This window comes from Pithys albifrons, chromosome 2, assembly GCF_047495875.1.
Source record: "Pithys albifrons albifrons isolate INPA30051 chromosome 2, PitAlb_v1, whole genome shotgun sequence".
Lineage (NCBI taxonomy): Eukaryota > Metazoa > Chordata > Aves > Passeriformes > Thamnophilidae > Pithys > Pithys albifrons.
The window spans coordinates 35481271-35500275 of NC_092459.1; the positions used below are offsets into that span (position 1 = coordinate 35481271).

Consider the following 19005-nt stretch of genomic DNA (forward strand, 5'->3'; position numbering starts at 1 on the left):
AAGTCATCTGAGCTGAGGTTTTTTTCCCTCTGTGTTCCACAGAATCATAGAATGGTTTGGGTTTGAAAGGACCTTAAGGATCATTCAGTTCCAACCCTCCTGTCAAGGGCAGAGACACTTTCCACTAGACCAAGTTCCTCAGAGCCCCATCCAACTTGGCCTTATACACTTCCAGGGATGGGGCATCCACAGCTCCTTTGGGCAACCTGTGCCAGTGTCTCACCACCCTCCCAGTAAAGAATTTCTTCCTGGTATCTAATCTAAACCTGCCCTCTTTCAGTTTAAAGTCATTCCCCACTGTCCTATCACTACATGCCCTTGTAAATCAAACCTCGCCAACTCTCTTGTTGCCCCTCCTTCAGGTACTAGAAGCCTTCTCTTCTCCAGGCTGAATAACCCCAACTCTCTCGAGTGTGTCTTCAAAAGAGAGGTGCTCCAGCCCTCTGATCATTTTTGTGGCCTCCTCTAGACTCATTCCAACACTTGTTTCTTTCATTCCAAACACCAGGGAAAAATACCTATTTTTCAGATTTGTAACAACTCTACAATAATGCTCTTTTCCAAACATGGTTTAAAATGTACCAATCTGTAAACTCAAAAAACAGACAGTAAAATTTCATTAAGCACCAAACAAAACCAAAACACAAACATGCACTTCAAAAAAACCCCAAGCAACTGAATATTGATTTATACTGTAAAAATTTAATGGAGAAAAATATTCTGAATAAAGTACCATTCATGGTATACTCACAAAATTTAGCAAATACTCCTTGTCTGAAGAAGACCAAGTAGTCACTGCATGCAAAAATGTGAAGAATGTGTTTCAAATAAGCTCACACTGATTTCTAAAATCCATTTAAAGCACTTTGAACAGGATGTCCACAAATACTTTCTAATAAGTCCTATAATTTAAAGAGTTTATATGTACTAGCAGAGAAGAAAAATATGTTCACAACTGAGTTTCAGTAAGTCTGAGAGCACCATAACTATTGTTCAGCTATAGTAAAAGAAAGATGAACATTTATTGTCCCTATTTAGACAGTTTTTAAATTATGTATCTGGCAAACCTTTACAGTACATAACAAAGAAAAATATCAAACTCCTGTTTATAAAAAATACATACTATTTTACTTTGCAATCAAAAATCGTCTCCAAAAGTACAATCCCACAACTTGTAAATTAAATACATATACTGTAAGTATTCTGAAAGATCTCTATTTACATTATGGAAAGCATGAAGAAAGAAGAACAAAAATATTGTATGTCTAACAGTTTCATATTATTTGCAAAATATTTAACATTGATCTGAAAACAATCTTAGAATAAGTCTGATTGGCAAGGACCAATGTCATCTGCCTCATGCTCAAGACAACTTAGTTTCCAAGTTACATCAGGTTGCTCACAGGCACATCTCATTTATTTCTGAATGCCTCTAACGATGGAGATTCCACAATTTCCCAGCCCACTCTTGTCCTTCTACAATTTGTGTCCTTTGCTTTTCGTTTTTTCAACATGAATCTCTGAGCAATGTGGCTTCATCTTCTCTGCCATTAGAGAGTAGTAGACAGCAGTAGAGTATTTATCCAGCCTTCTCTTATTTGGACAGAGGAAACCCAGTTCTCTCCTTTCTTTCTATGCCATGTTCTCCAATTGCCTCACTGTCTTGAAAGCTCTCCACTGGACTTGCTCCACTGCACCCATGTCTTTATCGAACTGGGGAGCCCAAAACAAGACAGAGTACTGCAGATGCAGTCTCACAAAGGCTGAATAAAGGCAAAGACTTATCTACTGCACTGCAGCCCAGCAGTCACACCACCTACTCATCTTTGCCACAAGGGCTATAACTGCTGCCCCAATTTCAGTTTTGCCTTCTAGTGCCCTGAGGTCCAGTTTGCTTAAGTAGTCCCCAACTTCAACTTTCTCATCTAACTTTCCTGCACTCTGCCATGAGAAAAGCCTGAGAGCAGACCTTGCCAATCAAGACCAGAGCAAAGGCAGCAGTGTACCCTCAGCCCTTTTGTAATCTTATTCACTGTCTAGTGTGGCATCAGCATTGCACCATTTCTTTAACTCTTCTTTCCATTACCAAGGTACCTAGAGACATCACTGACTTACCTGCAACTCCAGCTGAGTTTTGGCTTTCCTAATTCCTTCTCTCTACATTCAAAAATTGTTCTTATGTTCTCCATGGAGGTCTGTCACTGTTTACAGCTTCCATACATTTCATTGTTTGGGTGAGTTGACCTAAAAATTTCCCATTCAAAGCAAGATGAACTAGTCTGCCATATTCTAGTGGTTTTAGCTAGGTTTCAAATTGTCAGGTTCAGAGAATCTATGTGGATTGGGAGACAGCTATCACCTGACTGGGTAACCAAGGAAGTATTTCATACCAGATGACGCAAACTTAAGATATGGGGCAGCAGTGGGAGGTGTTAGGTCAGTTCCATTATGGCTGGAGTGCAGAGAAGACTGCTGCAGTTGTTCTGCTCTGTTGGGTCCTGCTCCTGCTGCCGCTACATCATATTTTATTTTAGTTTCAAGGAAGTAGAAACATTTTGTTGTTACTCTTTATGTTTCTTGCTAGGTGTCTTTTAGAGTCTTATAGATCTAGACTTCATATTAACTGGGGAGGGAAAGGTTATTTCTTGTTATATATATATAACTTGTGTAAGTGTGTTATACTGTAGTTTTCTCTTAATTTTCTCTTTTCTGTATAAATACATATAGTTAGTTTCAGCATAAACCTGGTTTGAAGGGGTTTTTTTCCTCTCTCCCTCTTCTTTTTCCCTTGGCTGGTTGTTGGGGGGAGGAACACTATTTCTCTGTCTTGGACAGGTGGCATTTTGCCAGCTCAAACCCAAGACACATATCTGCTTGTCTTCTTGCATAGGGAAAAGTATGTCCTCATGCATTTTGAGGAGGCTGTCCTTGAAGATCAACCAGCTGCCCTGCCCCTCTCTGCAGTTCAAGGGACCTGCCATGGGATACTACCTTTGTTCCTTGAAAAAGCCAAAGCTCGCAGTTCTGAAGTCCAATGTCATTCCTCCACTGCCTGCTTCTCTCACTCCTCTCAGATTCTACCACCTTCATTTCCACATTCACAAGTATCAACACTGTATGGCCAAATAGGAATAAAGTATCTATCCAAATGTAAATTAGGACAGAGAAGTACATGGGAGATAAGAAAATTTTAAAGATGTGGTATTTGGGAGCTTTTCTTGATCTCATTTAAAGATAGGAGTGGATTTTTAACAGAGCGGATGATCATTATGATAGCTGACACAAGCAACTGGAAAGACTACGGCAGCAGCTAGTTCAAACAAAATGAACAGGGTCTATAAAATATAGAAGGACACATTTACATTCCAATTTGCAAGCATATAGATAATTTTAGGATGATATGAGGCAAAGCTTTTAAAAATCTGGAGAAATGAGTGGCTAAAGTAGAATAATCATCTGACAGATGGAGATTGCCCAAGGCTGCCACTTGAACATATAAAAAGATGAGGCTGAGTTAATTTCTGAAATCCAACATTAGAAATTCCAAGAGCATTCTTATATTAGTTGTGGAAGGTACAACATTATGCTCAGTGTACCAGAGTATAAACAGAAGTTAGATTCAAAGCCTTAGTTTGAAAATAGTTTTTAAAACCTGAAACCTTACAAGAAAATTTCAAATAGCCTCATATAAGCAACATAGCACAAATATTTACAGCATAGCACCTAGGTAAAATGTCTGTCTACCACTTTGCATTGCAATGCCAATGGTGGCAGTTGCACGTGTTTATTTCTATCACGGTGGAATTTGGGCTGCCCCTTCCTGTGCCTCCACCTGCTCTTTCTACACGTAACGTCCTCTTCAATCCGTGTGCACAACAGCGTCCCTACATCTCTTCAAAACTAGTAAGATCTACCCTGGTAACACCTGAATGTCTGAAGGTAACAGCTAACAAATTACTCTTTTACGTTCACTTGCAACTCTCACAGTTCCACAAAAAAGTAAGGCACTTCAAAGTACACGCTTCCTTTCTTAACAGTACAGCCATAAATGCACTGAGTATATTCACACCTACACTCCTCCTGCTGTCATCCCCACACTGCACGTCTTCGCCTCTATTTGCAACATCTTGTTTGTTGCACTATTGCTGTGCAACATCATCCGCATTCTGCCTCGTGACTCCACTGTACCCAACAGCAGTGCAGCCCCTATACTGACTGTGATCTACGGAGACCAGAGGGATATTTGATTATTATTTTTACTGCCAGGGTACTGTTTGTAAAAGTCCCTTTCTGTGACAGACAGCACGTGTAAGAACAAGTCTGTGCTCTTTGATAATGGACATTCTGCACACAGGTAAGAAGGCAAAATTGCTCACAGTACAAACCAACAATTTCTGGATCACATAAAGTGGGAAAGCAGGGAGCAACAACATATAGGCCAAAATCATCATGTAAGTTCTGCTGATCTTGGCTGATTCAACTAACTTGCATGACTTTTCAGCCAGTTACCAATTTTTTTTTCAAAGCAGAAGAGTGAGGAAGACTAGCTCATAAACAGGATAAGTGAACCTGTGACAGGCAACATGGCCATATGAGAGCAAATCAAGAACATCAAAGCCATTTTAAACTAGTTGTAGATTTCCTTCATCCCTAGTCCTTTCAAGTTTACAAACTAAAAGGACAAGATCAGTTCTAAAGAACTACTACACTTCCCTGTGGTTGTGACATTTGTATCTTAGTTTTGATCTGTAGTTACCAAAGTACCCAAAAATTTAAGCCCTCACTGTCCTTGAATGTATTGTATTTTATCTCCCATCCTTTATTACTTGACAATGTCCAAGCTAAACAGAACTTTGCCTAAACTGATTATTTGGGTTTTTTCCCCACATGGTCTAATTAATCACAGATGCAGTAAAAAAAGCAATACAGACTTGACACTAACAAATAGTTCACATCTACTTCAGATTACTACCTTTTTTAGAGAGGACTGCATCTTAGAAGATGAGTAAAATCCTTGATGCTTTCCAATACTTCAAGGTACTAGATAAAAGGTATATTATCCTGTGATTTGAAACAGTATTGAATTGACTCAGCTTAGATACTACTTCAAAACCAGTAAAACCAAAACTTTGCTTGTAATTTGATTTTAGCATCTCTGATTCAGATAAAATTAAGAGACTTGCATGGCTAATTAAAAATCTGTAAAAGGAAGCATGGACATTTAAAAAATTCTGATTATGGAAGCTACCAGAAATCTAGCACTATGTGACATTTTCAGTTGATATTTGTGACATTTAAATAAGACTCAGAGTTAGTTTAGGGTTTTTTTATTTTTTTAAAGAAATATTCTTAGAGTCAGACATTTTGAGAAAAAGCATCTCTACTATTTAAAGGAAGTCTTCCCTCTAACGTAAGTGAGATATCGCACGCAGCAATTAAATATCCTCCACATTCTCTTCTGATAAGGTTGTTTAACTTGCAGGTCATTTGGAAATACAGTTAATGTGCCTAAGTCTCTCTGATTTTATTTTCTGTGAGTATTATAATTTAGGAAAAATACAAGGTACTGCTATATAATCAAAAGGGCTGCACTTTGCACTGCTGATGTGAGAACATTACCCTAGTAAACATGAAATGAAAAAGAAGTGCTGAGAAGTGGGGGTCTGTTTCTTGTGGAGTCTTTTGGGTTTGTTTTGTTTTTAATTTTTTTTAACTAAACATAACTACGTTGATGCAAAGAGAAGAGATTGAGTGACAGCACAAACTGAAATTCTCGCAAACACAACATAAAAGGAGTTAATCTAACCACCATCCTGATCTTGGAAAGGCTGGACAATACACATGGGGCAATTACCAAGGCTCAGCTGATAAGCTGTAACTCATGCAATTTCTTTCAAATATGTGCACTGAACAGGAGTGTCAGTATTAGGTCACTGAGGTTACAGAAACCCTGTCTTTCTGAGGCATGCAGTAGTATCTCTTTTCTTTATGTTTGTTCTTTGTTATGAAATCATCTTTTTAGGGCTTATTCTAAAGGTACTTCAGAGATCATAAGCCCAATCCTTCTTTTTAATTCAATGGAAAAACTGCCTCAATATCAATAGTGAAATAACTGAACCCTAGATAAAAACAACTGGTCATTCATCCGCAACTGAACTACATCTGGGGTAAAACAGCAGCTATTTTGCAGTTAACATTTCTATTGTAGACTGATCTATGGATGGCAATGCTCAACTGAACCCACAGGGGAATTTACGTAGATGGAAAATAATCATATTGACTAAAATCTAGCAAACTCCCTAGAGGTAACTCCTTTGTTCAGATGAAAAATGCACAAGCTTGTTTACAATTGTTCAGGATCTCAATTAAATACATAGCTAAAAGACATGTCCAACAGCTGACAGAGCTCTAATCTCATGCTAGTGAATAAATAATGCTCCTATATGCTTTTTTCACTATTTAAGTGAGCAAGTAACTATAGATACAAGGGCTGCATGGTGTGACTTTTGCAATAGAGGTTCAGTCTGTATCACTACTGCCCAGTCTAACTGTGATAAGAACACACACAATTGTAGGACAGGTTTAGTTATGTCAGCATTTCAAGATTTAAAGATGAGACTGTAAATCAGAACAGAGGAATTGAAAATTACAGACAATCCCTGTTCCCATTGCTTCAAGCTGTTAAGTATTTGAGATCAATACTCAAATTTCAGCTTCTCATTTGTCAGTAAGAGATCAATACAAAGGCATACTTTCTATTTCCATAAATATTACATGCTTAACTGTGCCAACACAACACAGAAGTTCTATTGCAGTACTTCAGCCACATCTGTATTAATCTGCTGCCAAATGCCTGACAAATTTACCATCTGAATAGCACATTGCAGAGGGTCATGGACAGAGGCATGGGGTCCAGTTGGAGGCCTGTCACTAGTGGTGTTCCCCAAGGTTCAGTACTGGGCCCAGTATAGTTAAACTTATTCATCAATGACTTGGATGAAGTGGCAGATGCCTCCTCAGCAAGTCCATGACACCACTGAGCTGAGAGAAGTGGTCAGTATCTTAGAAGGTTGTGCAGTCCTTTAGAAGAACCTTGACAGGTTGAAGAGATGGCCAAAGAGGAACACATCTGAAGATCAACTGTCCTGCAGCTGTGGAGGAATAGCCCCAGGCACCAGTACAGTTTGGGAGCTGACCTGCTGGAATACAGTTCCATGGAGAAGCATCTGAGGGTCCTGGTGAACAAGCTGCCAGCAGTGGCCCTGGGGCCAAGAAGGGCAATGGTATCCTGGGGTGCATTAGGGAGAGCATTCCCAGCAGGTCAAGGGAGATGACCCTGCCTCTCTATTCAGCCCTGGTGAAGCCATATCTCTAGTGCTGTGTCCAGCTCTGGGCTCCTCAGTACCAGACATAGAGCTCCCAGTGTGTCCAGAGGAGGGCTACAAAGATGATGAAGGAACTGGAGCATCTCTCTTACAAGGAAAGGCTGAGCGAGGTGGCCCTGTTTAGCCTTGAGAAGAGACTGAACTGAGAGGGGTCCTCATCAATGCCTGTAAGTATCTGAAGGGAGAGTGTCAAGAGGATGGAACCAGGCTCTTGTCAGCAGTGCTGAGCAATAGAACAAGTGGCAACAGGCAGAAACTGATGCACAGGAAGTTCCACCTGTATATAAGGAAGAACGTTACTGTGCAGAAGACCATGCCCTGGAACAGGCTGCCCAGAGGGGTTGTGGAGTCTTCCTCACTGGAGATACTCTAGAACAGTCTGGGCACAATCCTGTGCAATGTGCTCTGGGATGACCCTGCTTGAACAGGGAGGTTGGGCAAGATGACCCACTGTGGTCCCAACCTTACTCACTCTGTAATGCTGTGATTTCTTTTCACATTACTGAAGAAGAAAACTTCTTTTACCTGAAAAGTTGAAACCAGTATCAATGTTTACTTTTAATCTGTGTGGTGCAAGGAGGCAGGAAGCTTAATGTGGTCATGTTACAATTGCCAGTAGCAAGACATTCAGTTCATCAAAATAGAGGTTTTTAGTTATATCACAAATCAACCATTTTAATATGGAAGTGCTCAGAATTCAGGAACTGTCTTTACACAGCCTAAAATTAAAGATGCCTCTTTTAAAACTCCAACAAACAACTTGAAAATCTGTATAATTCTGGTGTTTCTTCAAATAAGTTCTGATTTTACTCAAATTAACAACTGAACCAGACAAACCTGGAGTACTTCATTCACTGTTTGTGTTTCATTGGGCAGAAGCTACTGTTTCATAGGTCATTATTTAAGATAAACATCCCTCTCCCAACAATGGTAAGTTATTATTTTCCACCTCATAATTCAGTAACTTTTCTTTTTGTTGGATGAATGCACTTACGTTATCAGTAGCAGGCAACTGTCATGTGAGACGAACTAAAACTTATCTGGAAGAACTGAACTCCATTCACCAAATATCAGATTTCAAGGATTTTTTTTAATGTACATGAGAGCAGCATAAACTGACATATTTAAATACTACATTATTTACAGAATAATTCAGACAGTTATTTCCACAATATGAGCAATGCACTTATATTCACATAGCTGAAATATGATAGAACATTTCCAAAAGTTAGCATTTCCAATTTCACAATGGATTAACCATTCTTTAATAAATTGCTACTAATTGCTATTAACTTTTTAGAAATAGTTTTTTGCTGGCTCATATTTTAGAACTTTTCATGTTCCCATCACATGATCTATGATGTAATATATCAAACATAACACAATAGCAGTGACAGTTTTGTATTTGAAATCAGTCATAACTAATCAACCACTCCTCATTTATTAATGTGAAATAAAAAAATGTGTTGTATTCTGCTTCTGAATCACAGGCTGCTACTGTATATTTCTAAACTACAGCAGAAGTCAAAAGAATTCTGTAATAAAAATAATATCCTTATCAAATAATGGGTAATTTTAAAAAGTTTTACATAATTTTTTCATATTACATTATCCTATGACTTAAATAAAAGTCAAACATTTGTACTGAGCTGACTCTCTGAAGTAAAACAAAGTATTCCTGTATATTCTGTGAAATAGCTATGTTGTTACTGAGGCCTTAATTTTGTATTTTCAAACACAAAAATTTGAACATATAATGTCAACCTCATGAAATGCTGAGAAGTTATCAGTTGAGTACACTTTGCAGAATAAACCCCATATCGTTAAGATTCTCTCTATTCACCAAATATATTCATTAACATGAGATGCAGATGTCTAAAAGTTAAATGGGCCATTATTAGCACTCTGGAATATGCAAGCAATATATGAATTAATTGTTTAATCATATTAAGTTGCCCGTGGCACTAAGAAAAAGAAAAGCTAAATGACAGTATTTTACACTGTCAATTGAAATGAGTTCCAGATGTTAAAAGACTAAGCAACTTAAAAATCAATTAACTTCATTTTAAACAAAATCTTTTCCAAAGCAAGTTTTAGTCTAGAGATTCAATCTTCCACTTCCCCTCCCTGGCATAAGGGAGCATGGAAATTGCTCCTATTTAATATGTGCAGTGACTGAACCAGGCAAATGGTATATAGGACCACATAAAGATTTTCATGTCTTCTGCCTTTAGAACTCACTGTTTCTGATTAAGATTTTAATGGATTTTAAAGAAAATACCAAAGAATACCCTAACAAGTAAAAATGTCAGGCTTTATTCTTCTCCAGGAAAACAAGTGCTGTTTGTCCCTGTGCACGATTTCAAAATAGGAGAAAGTTTAGGTTGTCATTATTTTGCATAAAATCAATTAAAAAGAATTATTTTATATAAGAACTTAAGCTAATACAGCCTGCCTACTCTCAAAAACATACGGGCTAGAGCCAAATCCAAATGAGATTTTTTTCAGCAATTTTATAAAACTGAATTTAAGAATGAGAAAATTCACACTATAAACATCTGCCATTGTTTTCAATACAACACTAATTGCAACAGTTGCTTGTATTTTGAACGAACAAATTTTAGAGAATATAGAAAGGCTTAGCCCCAGGAAGTGTCAAGAAATATCACAGGAGAGATTAATGGCTAAGGTACATTCACACAAGTGTTACACATTTAAAAAAGGAAGAGATTACATACCCCTCTCCACCAATTCTTGTTATCTTTAGACGAAAATCAACAGAGTTCAGGCTGGGTGGCTTCCATTTCAAAATATCATCACATCGACCAGGCTTGTATTTCTGAAGTAAATTAAAATGCAGTTTAATTATGCTTATTGGTTTTCACTGGTTTAAAAAGAAACAATTCAGCCTTTCAGACTGTATTAGCTGTCTCTAATGAATTACAATACTTAGTGACTGAAACAATGAATTCCATTACCATGGAGGTAGTTGTGCTTCACTACTTTATTTGCTTCTCCCTTTTAAAACTACTTAGCACTGTAGCTATGCCATTGAATATAATAAAAAGCTGTGAATGGAAATAAAAATTAGCATACTTCATTATCTCTCTCTGGCTAATGGAAAATTTCAAAAAATCAAAATAAGACAGCACAGAAAGAAATGAAAACACTGACAGGACATACAGAAAAGATACATTTAAAATAATCTCAACATTTTGGAACAATTTTATGAACGATATTTTTCTTATCCCTGGCATTGGCTGACACAGCATCAAAAAGCCAGCAGCCACCATAGTGCCACCCTTCAGAAAGGCCCATCAGAAACATGTTCTTTCACAGCAAGCATTTAAGTTATGCAACTATTAAAGAATATCATGATTTACAGGAGCATAAATAAGCGAGCATCTCTTGCTAAAGACAGAGGGTACACACTTGAACCAAAAGTTGAAAGAAGCTATTTTCTCCTAAATTAAAGCTTTAGTTTCTCATGACCTCTTCCACCATCTGCTTTCCTTTACTGAGCAGCCATTTTGTTCCTGCTCAGCTATCAGTGAGAACTGACCTGCTAACCCTTCCCTTAGCAGAGGATCCTTCATGTCAATAGAGAAAATCAGAAGTAGCATGAACAGGGCAAAAGTAACAGAATAATGTGGAGATGCATACAGTGAGAAATGTAAATTCTTTGATATTTATTCATCTGCAATGAGAAAATACATGCAATTTTACATGAAAAATAAAACTAGCTACGAATATCCACTGTCTTTTGGTAACAGAGCAATCATTAGCATTCACATTACACCCAGGCTGTGATGATAAACCCAACAGTTCTAGATCTAAAATGACAAAAACAGATGAAGAATTTTCTGGTTTGTGATGTAAGAATGTAAAGTTCTTTTCAAAATAAATGCAGCACATCTTACCTATCATTTCTTGTTGAAAGGATGGTGTGTGACTTTTGCCAGACAGTAAGTAAAGGAAAGCTTCACAAAATTGACACCCAAATCAGCTCTAAACATTTTTAACCATAGTTCTGCTACACATGACAAAAATAACCCACTAACAGCTTCTTCTGGAATGTGAATGTGGCTGGGTAGAGAGTGCATTATATTTTCATTTTTGATCATCATCCTTAGATCATTTGAGAGTGACAGCTTCAGGCACTCAGTTCTGGTTCCCATTCAGGGCAATATAAACCTGTTTCAACTAGTATTAGTCACCTGCATTTACTGTTCTGATTAGAAAACTAGTAAGATACAGTGTGATAAAGGTATGAAAGTTTCTTTCTTTCCTTTGTGTGTTTGTTTCTCTTTCTTTCTTCCTTTCCCTCTTCTCTTCCCACCCAATTTTGCCTCTTATGTTTCCTGCATTAGTTAGCTGTATATCTTTCCAAAATGGATTTAGAAAGGTAATATTTAAGCAATGTACAAAACCCAGAAAATCTTTCAGTAATAAAGAAATATTCCTTTAGTTGCCACCATACAGCTATTCCTTCCTTCTTTTCTTTGGCTCTTTTCCATTCACCTGAAATATCTTAAAATTCCAATTATCTAATCTTTAGATTTTTATACTAATGAAACTTTGCTCTTTAGTTCTTTCCTCTACTTTCACAAACTGAAAATTTGCAATCATGCAGTATGGAGTTCAAAACATTTAAGGACTCCTGGCATACCTACCAACTGGTATTAAATAGATAAATCAGAATAGACAAAATACGATGCTTGGTAAAGCAATTAAGCTTTTCTGATCATAATTTTTATAGATATAATGACTTATACAGTTTATGCACTGAAATGTATTTTAAAGTATTTGCCTTCAATTTTACACAAAGGCAGATGGCACGGAAATTTCTTTTTCAGTTAACTTTTAATACCATTTTCTTGTACTCATATGTGATATAGAGAGAATAGGGAGTTAAACCCTACATAACTTTTATTAATAAAATATGTCCCAGGAATAACAGGACAGAATAAAGTGCTTGCAAAAACATTATTTGTTGGTTGCTCTCATCTGCTGTTTTAATCTGGCCAAAGACAGTTACTACTACTACTTATTTGTTAAGTAGTTTGAAGAAGAAATATGGGAAACAATTCCATTGGTGACAAATTTCTCCACAGACATTGAAACTTTAATTTATGAAACAACTGCTACAGCAGGTATGAAGAAACACAGAGCAGAGCCGAGTCAGTGAATTTGTTGTAGCAGGTGTGGCTTTGCTGCATGGAACACAAGATTCATCTTAACAGTTGCTCTTCAGTCTTTTAGAATGACTGAGGACTTCAACCAATAAGTAAAGGTGGTATTTGTCAATCATACACAAACATTAAAATCTTGTATTAACCTCTGTGTTGTACGGTTTCTAACTTATTGACTTTACTGTGAGGGTTCTGAAACACTGGAGCAGTTTGCCCAGAGACACTGTGGATGGGCAAGGTCATGCTGGATGGGTTCTTCAGCAACCTGATCTACTGGAAGGTGTCCCTGCCCATGGCAGGAGGATTGAACGAGATGATCTTTAAGATTCCTTAAGATTCCTTCCAACCCAAAACATTCTATGACTTGCGATAGTCTTCCAAGTAAAATTACTAGATTGTTTACAATTACTGATTTATTTGTACTCAAGTAATTTCTTTTTAAGCAGTGTTTTAGCTATTAAGACTAGACTCAGTCTAAACTGTCTTTAGAAAACAATCTCAGCTGGTTTAATATATGACTCCAAACCATTTTTTATAAACCATTTCTTTAAAGAGAAGATAAAGAGATGTAATAGTCTTCGAGACAGAGGTAATTTTCTCTTTTGTAGAGAAATATCTGTCCCAAACAAAAAACACTCCATATTCTGTGTCCAAAAGATAAATTTGAACTGCTCTGCATTCATGAGTACTAAATATTTCCATCAACAGAAGCCTTGCTTTCTGAAGGAAGATATAACAAAATTGAAACACACCCCATCTTGAAAATTAAAGGCCAAGATTTCTTTTCAGCAATGTGAGAAATTTAAAGGCCTTTAAGGGAGGACCAAAGGCTTCTTTCAAGATAGCAGACTCTGTCCTATTCATGTTTACTTCCTCCTGGAACCGTGACCCTGAAAACCTCAGACATCACTTACTGACAGAAAAAGAATGAACCAACCTCTCTGAGTCACAGCATTGAAATTCTGAGGAAGGGCTACATCTGACCTATAACAGCCACCTTTCCCGCTAGAGCTCTAGTGTCCTCACTTGGACAACAGCCAACAGTACGTGCTCAGGGAAGGTGAAAAGCAGGCCAATTATATATGATGGTTTCTACTACTACTCTCTGAGAAACTACCCATGTTCAAGCTCAGAGACTTCTGCTGTGGATGTGATTCAAATGTGATTCCTATGTATTTAGTGATTTTCAGTTTCTCTGCATGAGCTTGTACATCTCCCCAGTAAGACCAGGTAAAGCATCACTAGCTGTAAAAGCATACAAAACCAGCCCCTTTTGTTTATTTTGAACCAGTTTTTGTTGTTTTCAAAAACTTGCATTCCATAGGGTTCATATTAAGAGAGATGCTGAACAATCAAACCCCATTCTTTCCATGCTACTCATAGTTTCATATGCTTCTATATGCATGGAAATACACTCAGCTCAGATACCACTATTTTACATGTGCAATTACAATTTTTTTCTCCACTTACATTACTCTACATTTATCTACATAGAAGTTTATGTGCCATTTTATCACTCAGCCACCCAGTCTAATTACTATAATTCTCCACATTTAGGACCAGCCCTTGATGATCCATCAAGAAAACTTCACTTTACAGTTCATCCAATTTTCAAACATGCTCATGTGACTCCCTTCCTGGTAAGGACTGAACAGTACCCCCATCCCTTCACTCCTGTCTTTTAACCAATTAGATAACTGTGCAAGAACCTTTCAAGTCTCACATCTACTTTAATTTCTTCAAGAGTTTTTGTTACAAGATAAGAGGTTTTCTGGAAGTGACCCTTACTAAAATTAGTTTTGAACCCTTTGTTGGAAAGGCATAACATTGCTTTCAATAATTTACATAATTTTCACCAACTATGTCATGTTCACCCAGACATCAACTACTGTATTCCTTATTGTTGTTTCTACTCCTTTTGACAGTCCAGATACCAAGCTTACAGGACTTATTTCTTCCCTGATCTTCCATGACACCTGCCACCACCCTCAGGTTTTTTTCGATTGTTATTCTATTTTCTACCCTCACATGCTCAGGAATCAATGTATATTTTTCATATGGAATCTACTATCCAACTTTTTCAAACTCTGCTTCCTAGAGTGACAAGTTACACCCTCCTAGAAATCAGTAAGTGTAGTAGTTTTGGCTTTAGTCAGCATAGGTCCCCATTTAGGCCTCAGTTTTTAGCAGGCCTCAAAGGTTGTGACACAGATTAGAGGGGACAGGCATCATCTGACTTAAGCAGCCATAGAGGTATTTCATATCATCTGACATCATCAGGAAGTGTCGGGGAGTATAACAAGCAAGGTGGGAGGAGTCTCTGGGCTCTTCGGTCCATGCTTCTGACCAGGACGGTTCCCGCTCCCTGACTGCTGATATCAGGCCCTCCTGCCGGTCGGCACGTCTGCTTAGCCGGGGACATGAGCACATTCCTGTTAATTCCTCTTTCCCTCTTGCTGGGAGGTCTCCTCTGGGGAGGGGGTTTGGTTGGTTTGGAGTTTCACCTGTTAGCTGGGGCGACCTTGGTGAGCCTGTTGTTGTTTCCTGTCACTATGTGCTATTTCATATTCTGTGTTAAGCTCTCCTCTTCTCTGTATAAATATAAAAACCTCACTGTGTCTAAAGCCTCGTTTCTGCTGTTTTCCCTCACTCTCCTGCTCTGGGAGTGGACTTTTTGACTGGGTACCAGGCAGTTGGCATTTTGCCAGCTCAAACTATAACTGTAAGAAACCAACTTCACAGCAGACAAGACCAGCTACTCCAAGATCAGTAGTGAAAAGTTGTTTTGACAGGATATATTTGCATACCTGTAATTACACTGATGGATCCACAATTTTGACTCAAGTTTAATGATAAATTTAATTGGCTGGTTGGTTGAAGGGCAGTGGGGAAGGGTTTCTTTTTAATATGGAGATATTTTTTTTACTTCTAGAACCAGCACAGTGTGAGACAAACCTCAGCTAAACATTTTGTCCTATTGATTAAAAAATTGAGGAAAAATAATCTCTACCACACTTCAGGTTAGTCAGAGATCTTACTTAGAAAGCAATGGCAATAAATACACCCACTTGACTATTGCATTTAGTTTTGACCATTCTCGAATAACAGCCTTCTCACTTCACAACAATTTGTTAATACTGAACACCTGGCAAAGGCAGCAGGTAATTTACACGTATCTTTCAAAAACAGTCACAAAGGCTTAGATAAACTGTAAGACTTCAAAACTCATAGTAAGAACAAGTTACATAGCTCCACCCTGCCCCTCCCCAACTTCTGTTACCAAGAAAGACAGAAACTCACAGAAGTCTATCTTAAAATGAGAGTTCATCCAAAAACCACATTAATAATCCCTGAGAAAGAGACTAATTTTTGTAATAGGTGAGTCCATATACACAGTACAGCAGTAGTAAGTTACTGACTTTGACTGCTAAGTGCTAACTCAATTTCTTTAAACATGAGCTGAAGCCGAACAAGAATTCTGCTTGTTAAGTATGTGAAAACTTCACCTTAGATGAATCACTGCATACTGCAGACCTGTTCTGCCTGAAATTATTTATTTTAATTCCAAATCAAAATGTGAAGCAATCTGTTTGAGATCAAACTACACCCTAGCATTTTAAATATAGCATTCGTAGCAATGATATCCTCACCACCACCGCCCAACAAATACGTATGTGCACGACTACTTCTAAAACATATCAGATCCCCTATCATCTCAAACACAAAGTTCATGTTTCCATCTGAAACCTTTCAACCTAGTCTAAACACAAAAATTAGAACTCCAAACCAAAAAAGATACACTGACAAATCAGAAACTATCTCAAACAGCTTTACAGGATTGGACTAGGTGACCTCCTGAAGCCCCTACCAACCTAAATTGTCTCTCTCTTAGGTTGCTTGTTGTTTTAGCAGTCACACTGGGTGCCAAATTACACCTGCGTTTTAGTTTGCAAAAGTAATGCACTTTCAAAACAAACTCCCCATTGTAACTACCTAGTACACGTTAGTTGCAATAGCTTGGCAGCTCTGGTGTACACAAACTGGACTTCATAAATGTAAAACTAAAACTGACGTTTCACTTTAGAGACACACCTAATGCACTTCACAACACAGTGCAGACTCCAAAGGCCAAGGCAAAGGCTGTACTATTGCTGTGCTACCTTGTACCCATGGAGCACAGACAAACCTGAGCTGTGAAGATATCCTGCACCATCCTGAAATTCTCCTTCAAAGAAATAAGGGTATCAGTGCCTTTAGTTGGCTATGAACCCTTGAGCTCTCCAATTTTTCATTCTTTGCCACTTTTTGCTCACTTTTCTTCTACTTCTCTATTATTATTATTAGCATGTATGTATGTATGGCCAAACTTCGCAAATGCAGATTTGGGAAGGGCTCTTCCCCACGTGGGTGTGCCCTTCCAGCCTGCGCAGTGGAATTTTTAGGTGAGGCTCAGCGTGCACAGAACTGGCCCCACTGTTTAAGTCCTGAGGTCCATCTGCCACAGCCGAGCGAGCTTGGACAGTGACAGGGAAGTCCTTGGGACTGTCACAGCACCCGGTACTAACCTCAATCCCCTGCTCTGTCCCCAGGTACTAAGTCTAGTTCCACCTTTCCTCCACAGTTGCACTTAGAGGGAGCAACTCTTTTCTTCTCTTCCTTCAGATCAAGAGAAAGGCTGGCCCTCAGAGACCCAGCTTCTGTTATCTGAACTTCGGCTGACACATTTCTTCTCAGTTGCAGACAGTCTCACAAAGGTGGGGGTTTTGCCTAATGTTTCAGTATTTGCATTCAATGGGTGGCTGCTAAGAAAGATGAAGGACTGGGCAATGGAAATGTTAGCAGCATATAATGAGGACAAAATTTCACTCCAAATAGCTTCTTCCACATGGGACAGACGGTTCTGCCTAGTATTTTGTAGGAGGAAGAGCAGGGCTAGTTTCTGGGACCGCATTCTGGGCAGGCAGTGTGGGCTGTGGGGTGGTGTTGACTCATCATGAAGACACCCACCTGGAAGACTGAGTAACTTCAGCCTAAAGTCTAGACAAAACAAATGACTTTTCCTAGGGACTGAAAAGGAAAAGGTGGTGGGATGATCAAGAGAGACGTCCGTGCCTCATCAAGAGGAGGAAGAGAAGGTTTCCTTGACAAGGGTGGGTGCCTTACTATCCTACAAAGCCTTATCAGCCAGTTCTACCTCTCTAATCCTTATTAAATACCATGCTCCTGAAGCACAAGTAGCAGCTAATATAGGCCACCTTATATTTCACTTCCTCCACATCTTCCCTCACTCCTTCCAAATGACAGGAAGCCAGTACACAACCCAGCTCTTTCTTTTCTCCTAAACGGAACAGTTGCTGCTACTTGTCAGGTACAATTTACCCTCAGCAAACTGGTCAGAGCCAGCCCTGCAAAGTATCCAAAGGGCTGCAAAGCCAGCAGCTGCAGGCACTCACCAATTCAGAAACAAGGCTGAAAAAAAGGGGCACAGAAAGCTCAGGAAGATTTGTTTGCACAGCCATGCTTGCCCAAGAGGTATGGAAGGTTGAGTATCTTCAAGGAGTGAGGGCAGAGCAAGTGGGAGGAGATGGGTTAACCAAGACAACTACTGGGAATCTACCAGAGTTCTTTTAAATCATGAATGTAGTTTGCCACATTAGCATCTACCCACACCAAAAATGCAATAAACTGAAATTAAGTCTACTTGAACATGAAATATAAATATTAAATATAAAATTTTACACCTCTAATAATTTAAGCTTCAAATAACATATTTTAACACCAAGAAAAAACTTCTGTCATTACACCAATGACATTCTCACATTTAGTTAGACTTACCAGGATGAAGACTAAAAGCACTTTCCAAACATTCTAAAACACTTCAGGTTTACAAACGGTAAGAACTATGTTTGCTGTCGTAAAATTCCCATATATCCACTACCAATATTCTTTTGAGTTTTAATTAAATAGTTTGCAATCAACATTGTATTCAACATACTACTAAAGTTTTCACTTGAAAGCAAAAAGTTTACTATGGCAAACATAACAACAAATCGGCTCCTCTAACACTCTCCCACTTAAAAGTGTTAAATGTTTTCCCTGAAGAGCTCTAGTTAATTCTGAGGTCTCTTAATCCATAGAGCAGCTGCTGGCCAGCCCAGCCTAATAGTTTGCATTCAGCTGGGTAAACATAAAGACAGAATAATTATCCAAAACATCTTTTTATTTTCTTGCAATACAGACCTTGGATCATTTCAAAGAACCAAGAGGATCGATTGTAATCAATTATTTCAAGCTAGACTTTATAAAGAGATGAACTGAAAACACAGAAGTTGCTAACATTGTTGACAGATTATGTAAGTCACAACAATGGATCAAGAAACCACAAGATCAAAAACAACCATTGACTTAATTGTATATTCATAGATTTT

General features: G+C 38.3%; 1 protein-coding gene across 1 annotated transcript in view; it reads right to left on the reverse strand.

Annotated features, from left to right (window-relative positions):
- RNGTT (RNA guanylyltransferase and 5'-phosphatase) overlaps window positions 1-19005 on the reverse strand; it is a 186833-nt gene that overhangs the window by 53694 nt on the left and 114134 nt on the right. The window contains exon 13 of the mRNA XM_071548735.1: window positions 10124-10224. Coding sequence (XP_071404836.1) covers window positions 10124-10224 — 101 coding nt within the window. The remainder of the gene's footprint in view (window positions 1-10123; window positions 10225-19005) is intronic.